Genomic DNA, 18001 nt, shown 5'->3' with positions numbered 1-18001 from the left:
TGTGAAATGATGTAATGTGATGTTAAACCTTTAATGTGAGAGAATTGTATTCCCTTTATAGTTTAACTAAGTCATTGGCCTGTCCCCAGCACAGACATGATCTGGAACCGCCTTTCCTATTGTTACGAATAAAAGCCCCTCCTAAAATAAATCCTCTTCAGACTGAGCAAACCCATAGCGTGAGCTGTGATTGTGAATAGTTTAGACAACGCATACCTCGTGTAAGCTGAGGTGGCACAGGTTTGAGTACCAAGACTAGAAAACCATCCCACGTGGAGCATTGGCTACATGGCTGGAAATGGTTCAACTCTGAGACTATTGATCCCTACAGAATAAGAGCATTAGTGGGTCTGTGGGGGCATAAGATAATTACTAGTCTGCAGCTAGAAATGATGTAAACCTGGGATGCGAATACCGACAACCGCCGAAACATCTATTCTATGAGAGAATTTCTGAATTGTAATCTGAAGTATCCATTCTAACCAAGAAAGAATTTGAACTTCAGGGAAACAGAAAGAGAGAGAGAGAGAGACTCGGATGAACTCTCCAGCAGACGGACCAGATTCCAACAGATCACAACGACACATGGGCGTAAATATATATTGATTGCAATTATTCCTGAATGAGTGAACGTTCATGTTCAAAGGATTAGCATTTCGAATAGTATACAGTTGAAGTCGGAAGTTTACAGACACTTAGGTTGGAGTTATTAAAACTCATTTTTCAACCACTCCACAAATTTCTTGTTAACAAACTATAGTTTTGGCAAGTTGGTTAGGACATTGCTAGTGAATGACGCTCAACCTGTCTTCATCATAAGGGAGGTTTCTGAGTCAAAGGTGAACAAGGTGATTAGCTCACTAAAGAACTCTAAATCCAAAGATGTGTTTGGGCTGGACTCTACCTTTCTTAAAAACTACAAAGAGTCACTCATTGGCCCCATTACTAAGGTCACCAACACATCTATTGGTCTGGGGGTGTTTCCAAGGGTATGGAAGTCAGCCATAATAACGGCCATCTTTAAATCGGGCGACCCTGCTGATGTGAGTAACTACAGGCCCATTAGTATACTACCTGTAGTGTCGAAGGTTGTTGAAAAGTGTGTAGCAGAACAACTGATTTCCCACCTCAACAACAGCCCCTTCACATTACACTCCATGCAGTTTGGCTTCAGAGCGAAACACTCCACAGAAACGGCCAACTGCTTTCTTCTGGAAAATGTGAAGTCCAAGATGGACAAAGGGGGCGTTGTTGGGGCTGTGTTTCTGGACCTAAGGAAGGCTTTCGATACTGTTAACCATGAGATTCTCATCACAAAATTGTCCAAGTTCAACTTTTCCCCCGATGCCTTGAGATGGATGTAATCATACCTTGAAGGCAGAACTCAGTGTGTCAGAGTGAGCAATGAGCTGTCGCCCACTCTTAGCTATGATGTGGGCGTGCCCCAAGGGTCAATACTGGGGCCCCTCCTGTTCAGCTTGTACATTAATGATCTGCCTTCCGTCTGCACTGGGTCTGAAGTTCAAATGTATGCAGATGATACAGTGATATATGTGCATGCAAAGAGCAAACAACAAGCTGCACAAGAACTCACTACTGTAATGGTCCAGGTTACAAAGTGGCTCAGTGACTCGTGTTTGCATCTCAATGTGAAAAAAACAGTTTGCATGTTCTTCACAAAGAGGGCAACAGATGCTACTGAGCCAGATGTCTATGTGTCAGGGGAGAAGCTCCAGGTGGTATCTGATTTTAAGTACCTTGGAATCATACTTGATTCCAACCTCTCTTTTAAAAAGCATGTGAAAAAGGTAATTCAAATAACCAAATTCAACCTAGCTAATTTCCGATTTATACGAAATTGTTTGACCACAGAGGTAGCAAAACTGTATTTCAAATCGATGATACTCCCCCACTTAACATACTGCTTGACTAGTTGGACCCAAGCTTGCTATACAATATTAAAACCTATTCAGTCTGTCTACAAACAGGCTCTCAAAGTGCTCGATAGAAAGCCCAATAGCCATCATCACTGTTACATCCTCAGAAAGCATGAGCTCCTGAGTTGGGAAAATCTTGTGCAATACACCGACGCATGTCTTGTATTCAAGATCCTAAATGGCCTAGCTCCCCCTCCACTCAGTATTTTTGTAAAACAGAAAACCCAAACATATGGCAGCAGATCCACAAGGTCTGCCATGAGAGGTGACTGTATAGTTCCCTTAAGGAAAAGCACCTTTAGTAAATCTGCTTTCTCTGTGAGAGCTTCCCATGTCTGGAATACACTGCCATCAGACACACATAACTGCACCACATATCACACTTTCACAAAATGCATGAAGACATGGCTAAAGGTCAATCAGACTTGTGAACATAATCCCTAGCTGTGTATTGCCGCTTTCCATGTTGTCTGTTGTCTGTAGCTTGTGAGGTGTGGAAACACTTTGTTGTTTTTATGGATTTTGTCTTGTTGCTTTTTGTTCTATGTTGCTCTGTCTGTATGCTACATCTTGCTTGTCCTATGTTGCTCTGTCTGTATGCTATGTCTTGCTTGTCCTATGTTACTCTGCGTGTGCTCACTGTTCAATGATTGTCTATATTGTAATTGTTTTTAATAACCTGCCCAGGGACTGCGGTTGAAAATTAGCCGGCTGGCTAAAACCGGCACTTTTACTGAAACGTTGATTAATGTGCACTGTCCCTATAAAAATAAAATAAACTCAACATCTACTTTGTGCATGACACAAGTAATTTTTCCAACAATTGATTACAGACAGATTATTTCACTTATAATTCACTGTATCACAATTCCAGTGGGTCAGAAGTTTACATACACTAAGTTGACTGTTCCTTTAAACAGCTTGGAAAATTCCAGAAAAAGCTTCTGATAGGCTAATTGACATAATTTGAGTCAATTGGAGGTGTACCTGTGGATGCATTTCAAGGCCTACCTTCAAACTATGTGCCTCTTTGCTTGACATCATGGGAAAATCAAAAGAAATCAGCCAAGACCTTAGAAAAAAAATTGTAGACCTCCACAAGTCTGGTTCATCCTTGGGAGCAATTTCCAAATGCCTGAAGGTACCACGTTCATCTGTACAAACAATAGTACGCAAGTATAAACACCATGGCACCACGCAGCCGTCACACTGCTCAGGAAGGAGACACGTTCTGTCCCCTAGAGATTAACGTCATTTGGTGCGAAAAGTGCAAATCAATCCCAGAACAACAGCAAAGGACCTTGTGAAGATGCTGGAGGAAACAGGTACAAAAGTATCTATATCCACAGAAAAACAAGTCCTATATCGACATAACCTGAAAGGCCGCTCAGCAAGGAAGAAGCCATTGCTCCAAAAACGCCATAAAAAAGCCAGACTACGGTTTGCAACTGCACATGGGGACAAAGATCGTACTTTTTGGAGAAATGTCCTGTGGTCTGATGAAACAAAAATAGAACTGTTTGGCCATAATGACCATCGGTATGTTTGGAGGAATAAGGAGGAGGCTTGCAAGCTGAAGAACACCATCCCAACCATGAAGCACAGGGTGGCAGCATAATGTTGTGGGGGTGTTTGCTGCAGGAGGGACTGGTGCACTTCACAAAATAGATGGCATCATGAGGTAGGAAAATTATGTGGATATATTGAAGCAACATCTCAAGACATCAGTCAGGAAGTCAAAGCTTGATCACAAGTGGGTGTTTCAAATTGACATTGACCCCAAGCAAACTTCCAAAGTTGTGGCAAAATCACTTAACGACAACAAAGTCAAGGTATTGGAGTGGCTGTCACAAAGCCCTGACCTCAATCCTATAGAAAATTTGTGGGCAGAACTGAAAAAGCGTGTGCGAGCAAGGAGGCCTACAAACCTGACTCAGTTACACCAACTCTGTCAGGAGGAAAGGGCCAAAACTCACCCAACTTATTGTGGAAAGCTTGTGGAAGGCTACCCAAAACCTTTGACCCAAGTTAAACAATTTAAAGGCAATGCTACCAAATACTAACTGAGTGTGTGTAAACTTCTGACCCACTGTGAATGTGATGAAAGAAATAAAAGCTGAAATAAATCATCCTCTCTACTATTATTCTGACATTTCACATTCTTAAAATAAAGTGGTGATCCTAACTGACCTAAGACAGGCAATTTTTACAAGGATTAAATGTCAGGAATTGTGAAAAACTGAGTTTAAATGTATTTGGCTACAACTGTACTTATCAACTGTGTGTAATGAACCCGTTTGTCTTTCCCGTTTCTTTCTCAGTCCACACCCACTTCCCTTTGTCCACCAAGCCGTCATATCGTCTTAGCCCAGTAGGGAATCTTCCCTATCATTCGTTAGTAACCAGTATCTACTGTTTGTTTGCGCATTTCTGTGATTATGTAGTTAGTAAATAAATGATTAAGCCAATTGGTGTATGGATGCAGATAACCAACAATTTACGACGTTTGGAATGAGACTGATCAGATATTAAAATATCTGAAGAGTTATATTCGGAAAAGTATAACTTTGTAATCTGAAGACTTTCCGTGGTGCCCCGACATCCTAGTTAATTAAATGTACATGATTAGTTTAATCACATAATAATAATTACAGAGAATTGATTTGATAAAATAAGTCTTCACTTTTAATGATGCCAAAGACACGACAATATTCAATTTATATTTTCTAATAAAAACATACAAATATATTTTTGAGTATACTTGGTACAATTAAATTTCATATGGTATAAACAAGTAAACACATTCTCAGTCAACAATACAAGACAATGGGAGCACTGTGTATGTTCTCTGATTAATTTTAAGTCAATGTGATGTGAAATATCAATTTATCCACAAGGAGAAGTAATTAAGTCAATGTGATGTGAAATACAAGTTTACACACGAGGATAAGTCATTATTCTCTCCTGTGTGGATTCTCACATGTTTTTTAAGTGACTGATGAGTGAAATGCCTTCCCCCCAGTCTGAACATTTGTATGGCTTCTCCCCCGTGTGCGGTCTCATGTCTTCTTTCAGGCGTCCTAATTGGGTAAAACGCATTGCACACTGGGATCAGTGGTAAGGTTTCTCCCCTGTGTGAATTCGCTCATGCTCTTTCAGGCTTCCTGACCGGCTAAAACTCTTTCCACACTGGGCGCAACGGAAAGGCTTCTCCCCTGTGTGTATTCGCAAATGATCTTTGAGGGTGTCTAACCGCTTAAAACTCTTTCCACACTGGGAGCAATGGTGAGGCTTCGCTCCTGTGTGTATCCTCTCATGTCTTTTCATGTTAACTAAATGGTTAAAACTCTTTCCACAATGGGAGCAGTAGTAAGGCTTCTCCCCTGTGTGAATTCGCTCATGAGCTTCCAGCTTAACTAACGCTGTAAAACTCTTTCCACACTGGGAGCAGTGGTATGGCTTCTCCCCTGTGTGTATCCTCCCATGTCTTTTCATGTTTCCTAACTGGTTAAAACTATTTCCACACTGGCTGCAATGGTATGGCTTCTCTCCTGAGTGTATTCGCTCATGAGCTTTCAGGCTTCCCAACAGGCTAAAACTCTTTCCACACTGGCCGCAATGGTATGGCTTCTCTCCTGTGTGTATTCGCTCATGAGCTTTCAGGCTTCCTAACCGGCTAAAACTATTTCCACACTGGGCGCAATGGTACGGCTTCTCTCCTGTGTGTCCCCCCTCAGGTCTTTTCAGGCTCCCTAACTTGGTCTGGGAGCAGAGGTGTCGTCTTGCTGGTGTGGAGGTCTTTGGTTCCTCCAAGTTTGATTTTCCTCCTGCCAAAGACAGTGTTTATATAATAAGAGACCAGAATGAAACCTCCACTCTCCAATTATGTGAAAATGTGTTTACATTGCTTTGCCAAGATAATCCATCCATGTGACAGGTGTAACATATCAAGAAGCTGATTAAACAGCATTACACAGGTGTACCTTGTGCTAGGGACAATAAAAAGCCACTCTAAAATGTACAGTTGTCACATAACACAATGCCACAGATGTCTCAAGTTTTGAGGGAGTGTGCAAATGGATTGGGGACTGCAGGAATATGCACTGGAGCTGTTACCAGAGAACTGAATGTTGCTTTCTCTACCATCAGCTGCCTCCAACATCTTTTTAGAGAATTTGGAAGTCTGTCCAACAGGCCTCACAACCGCAGATCAAGGACCTCCACATCGTCTGAGATCAGCCACCTGGACATCTGATGAAACTGAGGAGTATATATCTCTGTAACAAAGCCCTTTTGTGGGGAAAACTAATTCTGATTCGCTGGGCCTGGCTCCCAAGTGGGTGGGCTTACGACCCCACAGACCCACCAATGGCTGCGCCCCTGCCCAGTCATGTGAAGTCCATAGATTAGGGCCTAATAAATGTATTTACATTGACTCATTTCCTAATATGAACTGTAAATCGTTGAAATTGTTGCGATTATACCTTTTCAGTATATATAAATATACAGAACCAGTCAAAAGTTTGGACACACCTACTCAATCAAGGGTTTTTCTTTATTTTTACTATTTTCTACATTGTAGAATAATAGTGAAGACATCAAAACTACGAAATAACACATATGGAATCATGAAGTAAACAAAAAAAAAGTTAAACAAATCAAAATATATTTTATATTTGAGATTCTCCAAAGTAGCCACCCTTTGCCCTGATGACAGCTTTGCACACTCTTGGCAATCTCTCAACCAGCTTCATGAGGTAGTCATCTGGAAAGCATTTCAATTAACAGGTGTGCCTTGTTAAAAACAAATTTGTGTTTTTCCTTCTTAGTGCGTTTGAGCCAATCAGTTGTGTTGTGACATGGTAGGGTGAGTATACAGAAGATAGCCCTATTTGGAAAAAGACCAAGTCCATATTATGGCAAGAACAGCTCAAATAAGCAAAGAGAAACAACAGTCCATCATTACTTTAAGACAGTCAATCCAGAACATTTCAAGAACTTTGAAAGTTTCTCTAAGTACAGTCGCAAAAAACATCAAGAGCTATGATGAAACTGGCTCTCACGAGGACCGCCACAGGAAAGGAAGACCCAGAGTTACCTCTGCTGCAGAGGATAAGTTCATTAGAGTTAGCAGCCTCAGAAATTGCAGCCCAAATAACTGCGTCACAGAGTTCAATTAAGAGACACATCTCAACATCAACTGTTCAGAGGAGACTGTGTGAATCAGGCCTTCATGGTCGAGTTGCTGCAAAGAAACCACTAGTTAAGGACACCAATAAGAAGAACAGACTTGCTTGGGCCAAGAAACACGAATTTATCAAATTTGTCCATTGGTCTGATGAGTCCAAATTTGAGATTTTCGGATCCAACCGACATGTCTGTGAGACGCAGAGTAGGTGAACGGATTTTCTCCGCATGTGTGGTTCCCACCGTGAAGCATTGAGTGATGGTGCTTTGCTGGTGACACTGTTTGTGATTTATTTAGAATTCAAGGCACACTTAACCAGCGTCGCTATCACGACGCCATCCCATCTGGTTTGCGCTTAGTGGGACTATCATTTGTTTTTCAACAGGACAATGACCCAACCACAACCAGGCCGTGTAAGTGCTATTTGACCAAGAAGGAGAGTGATGGAGTGCTGCATCAGTTGACCCAACTGAGATGGTTTGGGATGAGTTGGACCAAAGAGTGACGGAAAAGCAGCCAACGTGCTCAGCATATGTGGGAACTCCTTCAAGACTGTTGGAAAAGCATTCCAGGTGAAGCTGGTTGAGAGAATGCCAAGAGTGTGCAAAGTTGTATTTGTATTAGTCGGGGACAGCCTTATTGGGAACAGATAGTGGGCAGATTTTTTTTATTTGTTCAAACTAAACTACAGCACTTACTTTGATGAGTCATATCTGATCCTTTCTTCTCTTCTCCTCCTCTCACAGTTCCACTCAACCCCGTTGTTTTCCTGTAGTCCACCAGCAGCACAGACAACCTCTTCATACCCAGCAATAAGGCGCTACTGGGAGAGGTATGACACGGGGACTCCGGGAGGGTGGAAGGGCTAGCGTTGTCCTGGTAACCATAAAGAGGGGACACAGACACATATCATTATGGATGCTGATGCCACTGTTGTCATAAAGTGCTTTACAGAAACCCAGCCTAGACCCCGATAGAGCAAGCTGTATGCTAGACCAGACCAAGCTGTACCATCTGGTGTTCTGATCTGGAGAGACTCTTCTCTGACTCGTCAGCATCAGGATGTTGTTGAGGCTCCCCAGAGGATCCACAATAGTCATGTCTCTCTCCTGTGTGAACGAGAACATCAAACAGATGGTAAACGTATTACTGTCTATTACAGTCATAGGGTCTTCCAAGAGGCATTCATATGTCTAAATGAATTGGGTGCCTTTTGTGTCCCTTTGATATTTTAAGTATAAATTATGTTCCAATATTGAATTTTAAAAGCCTGTTATATTATATAATTAAATGTAATTTAAAAGTCCCCAAAAACATATGTACCAATGGCAGATTGACCCTTTAACAATTCCTACATTACTGAACAACATATTCAAGTGTAGAACTTCAGTAGAATGCCCCTTTAAAACCACACATTAGTTCAACAACTGCATAGTTTGTGACCCTGTTTTTAAGACAGTACTCACTGGTGGTAATCTGATATTCTGTCTCCTCCTCTTTCACTCCCAAAACGTCTTCCTTCTTCACCTTTATTGAGATAGAACCTTTTAGAGAGGAAGAGGATGCTTTCTCTTCTTTTCCTATAACAGCCTCCTCTTCCTCCTTTTTCATTCTGAAATGTTCTTTCTCTCCTTTCACTGTAATATCCTCCTCTTCTTCTTTCACGACAATGTTCAGCGCCAGAGCTTCTTTCTCTCCTTTCACTGTAATATCCTCCTCTTCGTCTTTCACGATAATGTTCAGGGCCAGAGCTTCTTTCTCCGTCCAACAGACATCCTCTTCTTTAGCAAGGGATGAGTAGTTTAGTGAGCTCATTGTCAGGGATGTTAGCTAGCTAGCTAGTTAGCATTAGCGACTAGCCTAGTGCTTGGCTCTGTATCAGTCTTTAACAAATTTGCAAATTCAACAAGCAAATTAGGTTCAAGTTAACGTCAACTGAAATGTGTTTTAAACACTGCGATTAGCTAATCTACATTAACATGGCCTAAAACGTAAATCTTTCAGTTTTATGTCAGCTAGCAAGCTACCGAGGGGGTTGAAAGAGTATCCGCGATGTTGTTCCTGAAGAAGCGTCCCGTCCAGTCAGTTACACGTCGCAAGAAGCATCACCTGAAAGACGCACATCGCCATCTGCTGGCTGGAGTGGGTAACGCAGTTTGGAAACAATAGTTACTACACTTTTTGTTTTGGAAAGAACGTCATAATAATTTAACAATAAGCTGATATATTTTCTCTTACGTCTTACAAATAATACTTTCCTGTACACAGACGTATAAACTTAATATGTAGATGATGAATAAATACTTCCATGAATAGGTAGTGTGTTAATACACATTTACTCTGTTCATTTTTATCTAGGTGTGACTATACTATTCCCTTGAAGCCACGCTACAAAGCTACAACAGGTGTAGGTGTTACCGTGAAATTCTTACTGACAAGCCCTTAACCAACAATGTAGTTAAGAAAAATAAGAGTTAAAAAAAAGCACAATAACACAATAAAAAAACTATACCGTGGCTACAGAGTCAATGTGGAGGATATATACAGGAGGTACCAGTACAGAGTCAATGTGGAGGCTATATACAGGGGGTACCGGTACAGAGTCAGTGTGGAGGCTATATACAGGGGGTACTGGTACAGAGTCAATGTGGAGGCTATATACAGGGGGTACTGGTACAGAGTCAATGTGGAGGCTATATACAGGGGGTACCGGTACAGAGTCAATGTGGAGGCTATATACAGGGGGTACTGGTACAGAGTCAATGTGGAGACTATATACAGGGGTACCAATACAGAGTCAATGTGGAGGCTATATACAGGAGGTACTGCTATAGAGTCAATGTGGAGGCTATATACAGGAGGTACCAGTACAGAGTCAATGTGGAGGCTATATAAAGGAGGTAAGGGGTATCGAGTCAATGTACTGAGGTACAGTGTCAATGTACTGAGGTACAGCTTAGGAGCAGGTGTTGAAATAAAAAGCATACAGCTTCATACAGTTTAATTTAATGAGGCTTAATGACCTAAAGCACAATTATATTTTAGTAAAAAAACATGAGACAAGTGTACGAGCAGTATGTGTGTTCTCTCGTGAACTTTAAGTAGCTTATATTTGATGTGATATATTCCTTTCGTGACAGGATTGTGTCACGGCACAGATCTGGGGAAGTGGACCAAAGCATTTCTGCAGCATTGAAGGTCCCAAAGAACACAGTGGCCTCCTTCATTCTTAAATGGAAGAAGTTTGGAACCACCAAGACTCTTCCTAGAGCTGGCCGCTCAGCCAAACTGAACAATCATGGGAGAAGGGCCTTGGTCAGGGAGGTGACCAAGAACCTAATGGTCACTCTGACAGAGCTCCAAAGTTCCTCTGTGGAGATGGGATAACCTTCCAGGACAATCATCTCTGCAGCACTCCACCAATCAGGCCTTTATGGTAGAGTGGCCAGAAGGAAGCCACTCCTCAGTAAAACGCACATGACAGCCAACTTGAAGTTTGCCAAAAGGCATCTAAAGGACTCTCAGACCATGAGGAACAAAATTCTCTGGTCTGATGGAACCAAGATTGAACTCTTTGGCCTGAATGCCAAGCGTCAGGTCTGGAGGAAACCTGGCACCATCCCTGTGGTGGAGCATGGGTGGCAGCATCATGCTGTGGGGTTGTTTTTCAGTGGCAGGGACTGCGAGACATGATCGAGGGAAAGATGAACGGAGCAAAGTACAGAGAGATCATTGATGAAAACCTGCTCCAGAGCACTCTGGACCTCAGACTGGGGCAAAGGTTCACCTTCCAACAGGACAACGACACTAAGCACACAGCCAAGACAATGTGGAAGTGGCTTCGAGACATGTCTCTGAATGTCCTTGAGTGGCCCAGCCAGAGCCTGTATTTGACCCCGATCGACCAACTCTGAATAGACCTGAAAATAGCTGTGCAGCAACGCTCCCCATCCAACCTGACAGAGCTTGAGAGGATCTGTTGAGAAGAATGGGAGAAACTCCCCAAATACAGGTGTGCCAAGATTGTAGCGTCATACCCAAGAAGACCAGGGTGTAATCGCTGCCAAAGGTGCTTCAACAAAGTACTGAGTAAAGGGTCTGAATACATTTTAAAATACATTAGCAAAAATGTCTAAAATCCAGTTTTTGCTTTGTCATAATGGGGTGTTGTCTGTAGATTGATGAGGAAATCCCCCAATTTAATAAATTTTATAATAAGGCTGTAACGTAACAACATGTGGAAAAAGTCAAGGGGTCTGAATACTTCCCGAATGCACTGTAAGTGATTGTGGTGGTGTATGTAGACCAGAATATCAGGAACAGGCTGGATGTGAGAAGGAGGGTGGCATCTCACTGCCATTCAGCATTGGTGTATGTAGACCAGAATATCAGGAACAGGCTGTTTGTGATGTCAAAAATGCTGTGGTTTGGAGACAGGCAAAAAGGAATATTCAGTTTTAGTGAGGGTTGGGGTCAATTCCATTTAAATTCCAGTAAATTCAGGAAGTAAACTGAAAATTAAAATTCTCTTCTATGGTTTTCAATGAGGAAAATGTGGAATTGTAATTTGGTTTACTTCCTGAATTGACTGGAATTGAAATGGAATTGACTCCAGCTCTGTTTTTACTATAAAGCTGTCAGCGTCATCAATTAGTCAAATCAAATCAAATGTTATTGGTCACATACACATGGTTAGCAGATGTTATTGTTACATACACATGGTTAGCAGATGTTGTTGTGAGTGTAGTGAAATGCTTGTGCTTCTAGATCCTACAGTGCAGCAGTATCTAACAGGTAATATCTAACAATTCCACAACAAAACCTAATATACACAATCTAGTAAAGGAATGGGATGAGAATATATACATATAAATATATGATTGAGCAGTGTTAGAGCGGCTGATGCAATAGATAGTGTAGAAGAGATAATATAGGATACAGTACGCAGTATATACATATGAGATGAGTAATGGGTAAGTCAATCGATGTTATAATGCATAACGCTCACAGATGTGCTTGTTCTCATTCAGAGTACATTTTCTAATTGAATAACAGAATAGAATAAATAAAATGTATTATGCACCTGAATAACTTCGACACGGACAATCTGGTTGATTCTCTGGTTGATTCTCTGCTCAACAACACTGACTGTGAATCAATCTGGTTGATTCTCTGCTCAACAACACACTGTGGACAATCTGCTCAACAACACACTGTGGACAATCTGGTTGATTCTCTGCTCAACAACACTGACTGTGTCAAACTTTGCTGTGTGTCCAAGGCTGTCACAACTGTCATCAGCTGCCATGACGGCTGCCTGCTCCCTCTTCCATAGTGAGAACACTGCTGGCTCAACATGGGCTTCTGAGAGGCTGGATGACGGCTGCCTGCTCCCTCTTCCATAGTGAGAACACTGCTGGCTCAACATGGGCTTCTGAGAGACTGGATGATGGCTGCATACACATATTTCTCTGATGTTATCGCGGGTGTAGCAAAACAGTGCAGTAATATCTAACAATACAAAACAATACATGCAAATCCCCACAATTTATTTTAAGGATTTAGAAAAATAGAAATAGTAGAACGAGCAATGTCAGAGTCTGGAATATAAATATATACAGTTTGTTTACAATGTATTTGATGGTGTGTATTGAGGTTAAGGACCGTATATGAATAGAAAAGCTGTGTACAGCAGTAGTTATATAGGATGAGCCTGGACTAGAATGCAGGGTGGAGTACTGGGTGGTAGACGGCTAATAACAGTGACTAAAGTTCAGGGCAGGGTATTAGGAGGAGGCTGGCCAGTGGTGACTATTTAACAGTCTGATGACCTGGAGATAGACCACACATTAACCACACAATAAGTATTGTGGTGGCAGCATAATGTTATGGGTATGCTTGTCACAGGTAGGGACTGGGGAGTTTGTCAGGATCAAAAGAAATATGAAACGAGCAAAGCCCAGGTAAAAAGTTAAAACCCAGCTCAGTGGGGGGGGGGGGGGGGGGCTTATCCAATTATAATATAAAACAAAACAAATTGTTGAACATGTTCTATAAAACCTAATTTATTCCCTTTTTAGATGTAATTTTAAGGGATCAAAATGTGAAAAAAAACATCAAGGGGGTGTAGACTTCCTATAGTCACTGTTCAGCCTTAACTATGGAGTGGGATATCAGCCACCTCAGTGACAACCACATAACACAAATATATATATATAGTTTACACAAATATTAGCGTCTTAGCTCTTATTGCAGGACACTTATTGGGAAATCCCCTCGCCAGTGAACCTATTGTGTGTATTGAACATTTATATTGGACTGTAGCAGCTAGCTAACAGACAACCGATTAACCTATTGTGTGTATTGAACATTCATATTGGACTGTAGCAGCTAGCTGACTGGCTACTGATCAACCTATTGTGTGTATTGAACATTCATATTGGACTGTAGCAGCTAGCTAACTGGCAACCGATCAACCTATTGTGTGTATTGAACATTCATATTGGACTGTAGCAGCTAGCTGACTGGCTACTGATCAACCTATTGTGTGCATTGAACATTCATATTGGACAGCATTACCTATAGAGTAGCACCACCACCCATCAGCCCATTCTCTTCTTGATGTCAAAGCTGCAGTGTATTGTTGCTATAGGAGTTTATGATTAATAATCCTATTTATTTCCAGCCACACTAAGATGTCACCACACTATTCCTTTAAAGCCCCTCTGTCATATATACAGTGCCTTGCGAAAGTATTCGGCCCCCTTGAACTTTTCGACCTTTTGCCACATTTCAGGCTTCAAACATAAAGATATAAAACTGTAATTTTTTGTGAAGAATCAACAACAAGTGGGACACAATCATGAAGTGGAACTAAATTTATTGGATATTTCAAACTTTTTTAACAAATAAAAAAACTGAAAAATTGGGCGTGCAAAATTATTCAGCCCCTTTACTTTCAGTGCAGCAAACTCTCTCCAGAAGTTCAGTGAGGATCTCTGAATGATCCAATGTTGACCTAAATAAATAATGATGATAAATAGAATCCACCTGTGTGTAATCAAGTCTCCGTATAAATGCACCTGCTCTGTGATAGTCTCAGAGGTCCGTTTAAAGCGCAGAGAGCATCATGAAGAACAAGGAACACACCAGGCAGGTCCGAGATACTGTTGTGGAGAAGTTTAAAGCCGGATTTGGATACAAAAAGAGATTTCCCAAGCTTTAAACATCCCAAGGAGCACTGTGCAAGCGATAATATTGAAATGGAAGGAGTATCAGACCACTGCAAATCTACGAAGACCCGGCCGTCCGTCTAAACTTTCAGCTCATACAAGGAGAAGACTGATCAGAGATGCAGCCAAGAGGCCCATGATCACTCTGGATGAACTGCAGAGATCTACAGCTGAGGTGGGAGACTCTGTCCATAGGACAACAATCAGTCGTATACTGCACAAATCTGGCCTTTATGGAAGAGTGGCAAGAAGAAAGCCATTTCTTAAAGATATCCATAAAAAGTGTCGTTTAAAGTTTGCCACTAGCCACCTGGGAGACACACCAAACATGTGGAAGAAGGTGCTCTGGTCAGATGAAACCAAAATCGAACTTTTTGGCAACAATGCAAAACGTTATGTTTGGCGTAAAAGCAACACAGCTCATCACCCTGAACACACCATCCCCGCTGTCAAACATGGTGGTGGCAGCATCATGGTTTGGGCCTGCTTTTCTTCAGCAGGGGCAGGGAAGATGGTTAAAATTGATGGGAAGATGGATGGAGCCAAATACAGGACCATTCTGGAAGAAAACCTGATGGAGTCTGCAAAAGACCTGAGACTGGGACGGAGATTTGTCTTCCAACAAGACAATGATCCAAAACATAAAGCAAAATCTACAATGGAATGGTTCACAAATAAACATATCCAGGTGTTAGAATGGCCAAGTCAAAGTCCAGACCTGAATCCAATCGAGAATCTGTGGAAAGAACTGAAAACTGCTGTTTACAAACGCTCTCCATCCAACCTCACTGAGCTCGAGCTGTTTTGCAAGGAGGAATGGGCAAAAATTTCAGTCTCTCGATGTGCAAAACTGATAGAGACATACCCCAAGCGACTTACAGCTGTAATCGCAGCAAAAGGTGGCGCTACAAAGTATTAACTTAAGGGGGCTGAATAATTTTGCACGGCCAATTTTTCCGTTTTTTATTTGTTAAAAAAGTTTGAAATATCCAATAAATTTCGTTCCACTTCATAATTGTGTCCCACTTGTTGTTGATTCTTCACAAAAAATCACAGTTTTATATCTTTATGTTTGAAGCCTGAAATGTGGCAAAAGGTCGAAAAGTTCAAGGGGGCCGAATACTTTTGCAAGGCACTGTAAATCATCAGAGTGGGAAACCAACTGAAATGGAAACAATGGAGCAAATGGATCACTATCAGAGGGGTGTATTATGACATCAGATAGAACTACTCAGACATTCCAAATATCACTTGATTTTCAGAGGGGTGTATTATGACATCATATAGAACTACTCAGACATTCGAAATATCACTTACATTTACATTACATTTAAGTCATTTAGCAGACGCTCTTATCCAGAGCGACTTACAAATTGGTGGATTCACCTTATGATATCCAGTGGAACAACCACTTTACAATAGTGCATCTAAATCTTTTAAGGGGGGCGGGGGGGGGGGGGGTTAGAAGGATTACTTTATCCTATCCCAGGTATTCCTTAAAGAGGTGGGGTTTCAGGTGTCTCCGGAAGGTGGTGATTGACTCCGCCGTCCTGGCGTCGTGAGGGAGCTTGTTCCACCATTGGGGTGCCAGAGCAGCGAACAGTTTTGACTGGGCTGAGCGGGAACTGTGCTTCCTCAGAGGTAGGGGGGCCAGCAGGCCAGAGGTGGATGAACGCAGTGCCCTTGTTTGGGTGTAGGGCCTGATCAGAGCCTGAAGGTATGGAGGTGCCGTTCCCTTCACAGCTCCATAGGCAATCACCATGGTCTTGTATCTTGTCACTTGATTATCAGAAGTGTGAATTATGACATCATATAGAACTACTCAGACATTCCAAATATCACTTGATTATCAGAGGGGTGTATTATGACGTCATATACAGTGCCTTGCAAAAGTATTCACCCCCTTGGCGTTTTTCCTATTTTGTATTAGGCTACAGGTTAAATTAGTTATGAACTTCACAGGGTAGTGAAACTGCACGTGATGAGCTTGATGCTCCTTTCCAATACATTTTGATGGTCTTATTCTGGTGACATGATGATCGATGCTTGGCTGCCATTTGACAAATAAAATAATATCTCTTATCCATAATAATCTCATCATGTAGGTAGCCTACCAGCACTGTATCTGTGAGCTGTTGGCTACAGTACATGGGACAAGAGGACGTTTTATATTTCACACAAGTTTTAAAAAACATCGGTAGAGTTGAAAATGCGATAGAAAGCCGTTTAACTTGTAATTTTCATTAAATACATGGGGATGTTAACAGCAAAAGTTATTTATTTGTCACGCAAAGCCTTCTATCCACAATAAGTATGTTTGATGGAAACATTTCTGGTGGGAAAATGCCTATATTGTTTTATGCAGATTTGAGAATATTCACATGAAAATCGGTCGCAAATTGCATGGGAAACTTAGCTACTAAGGTGGATATTGATCCAACACCTGCCGCTTATTCAAACCAGCCCACTGGGCACAGACGTCAGTTCAACATCTAGATTCTATTTACATTTCTTTGAGTCCTCAACTAAAGTGAATTCAACACAAAATGTCACCTGTCATTGGATTTCGGTTACAAGTTCGGTAATAAATAAATAAAAATACCTTAAGTTGATGGCTTTTTACAAATCCAATCCATTTTTCACATTGATCTAACATCATCACATGGATTTGTTTTGTTGAAATGACGTGGAAACAACGATATTATTCAACCAGTGGGAGGCTTGTAAATTTCCCCCAGGAAAGTGGAACGAGGAACTCTTCATTGAGGCAATGATAAACAGCAATCTGTGGGCGAGTTGTGATGGATATTATAAAATAAGGATCTGCTGGAGTCCAAGTCAAACCAAGATTCTTTATTTCTGAGCTCAGAGAGAATAACAGAGTTAAACGGCTGTAACGCCCTGGCCATAGAGGGGTTTTTGGTTCTCTATTTTGGTTAGGCCAGGGTGTTACATGGGTGGGCGTTCTATGTTTATTTTTCTATGTTGGTTTGTTTCTTTGGTTTGGCCGTGTGTGGCTCTCAATCAGGAACAGCTGTAGATCGTTGTTGCTGATTGGGAGTCATACATAGGCAGCCTGTTTTTCCTTTGGGGTTTGTGGGTAGATATTTTCTGTTTAGTGTTTTGCACCTGACAGAACTGTTTGGCTGTCGGTTTCTTGCGTTTTGTGTTTAAAAAGTGTTCGATCTTTTAATAAATTCATGATGAGCACTAACCACGCTGCGCCTTGGTCCACTCTCTCCAAAGACAGCCGCTACAACAGCGCAGTGTAGACAGTCTGAATTCCTGAAGCATTGAGTGATGAGCACATATCTTTATAGTTTCCTGTTCCTGGGAGGGACTTTATTCATACAAGGACGCAGGTGCAAATTGGTTTGCAACGCAGGTTGATACTCCCAGGAACAGGAGATTATAATAGGTCAGTTTCACAAGGTTAATCACATACTTAGATATGTGGACACATACAATTAACATTTTCCATTACAGAGTCTGTGAACATTTTCATTTCATTAAATCAACAGTGGGCCAACAATGCAAATGTAAACAATGGAACAAATGCATCACATCCAAACATCACTTGATTATCTGTAGTGCTGGAGGAGAGACACCCAGATAAACACAAACACAGTGTCAGAGTTTAAAAA

The 18001-nt window shown here is 41.5% G+C and overlaps 2 protein-coding genes across 2 annotated transcripts in view; both read right to left on the bottom strand.

Annotated features, from left to right (window-relative positions):
- LOC123736165 (uncharacterized) overlaps window positions 1-18001 on the bottom strand; it is a 52420-nt gene that overhangs the window by 19609 nt on the left and 14810 nt on the right. The gene's annotated exons all lie outside the window — the stretch shown is intronic.
- LOC106608452 (uncharacterized) lies at window positions 4600-9194 on the bottom strand. Its single transcript, XM_014206383.3, has 4 exons — window positions 8592-9194; window positions 8137-8234; window positions 7824-8001; window positions 4600-5764 (listed from the first exon to the last, which is right to left on the bottom strand). Exons 1-4 carry the CDS (start codon window positions 8938-8940, stop codon window positions 5049-5051), a joined length of 1341 nt encoding a protein of 446 aa, XP_014061858.2. The 5' UTR covers window positions 8941-9194; the 3' UTR covers window positions 4600-5048.

The sequence above is a fragment of the Salmo salar genome, chromosome 02 (genome assembly GCF_965601325.2).
Source record: "Salmo salar chromosome 02, fSalSal1, whole genome shotgun sequence".
NCBI lineage: Eukaryota > Metazoa > Chordata > Actinopteri > Salmoniformes > Salmonidae > Salmo > Salmo salar.
Note: the sequence above shows the minus strand (reverse complement) of the source record. Positions and strands in the feature narration are given on the sequence as shown.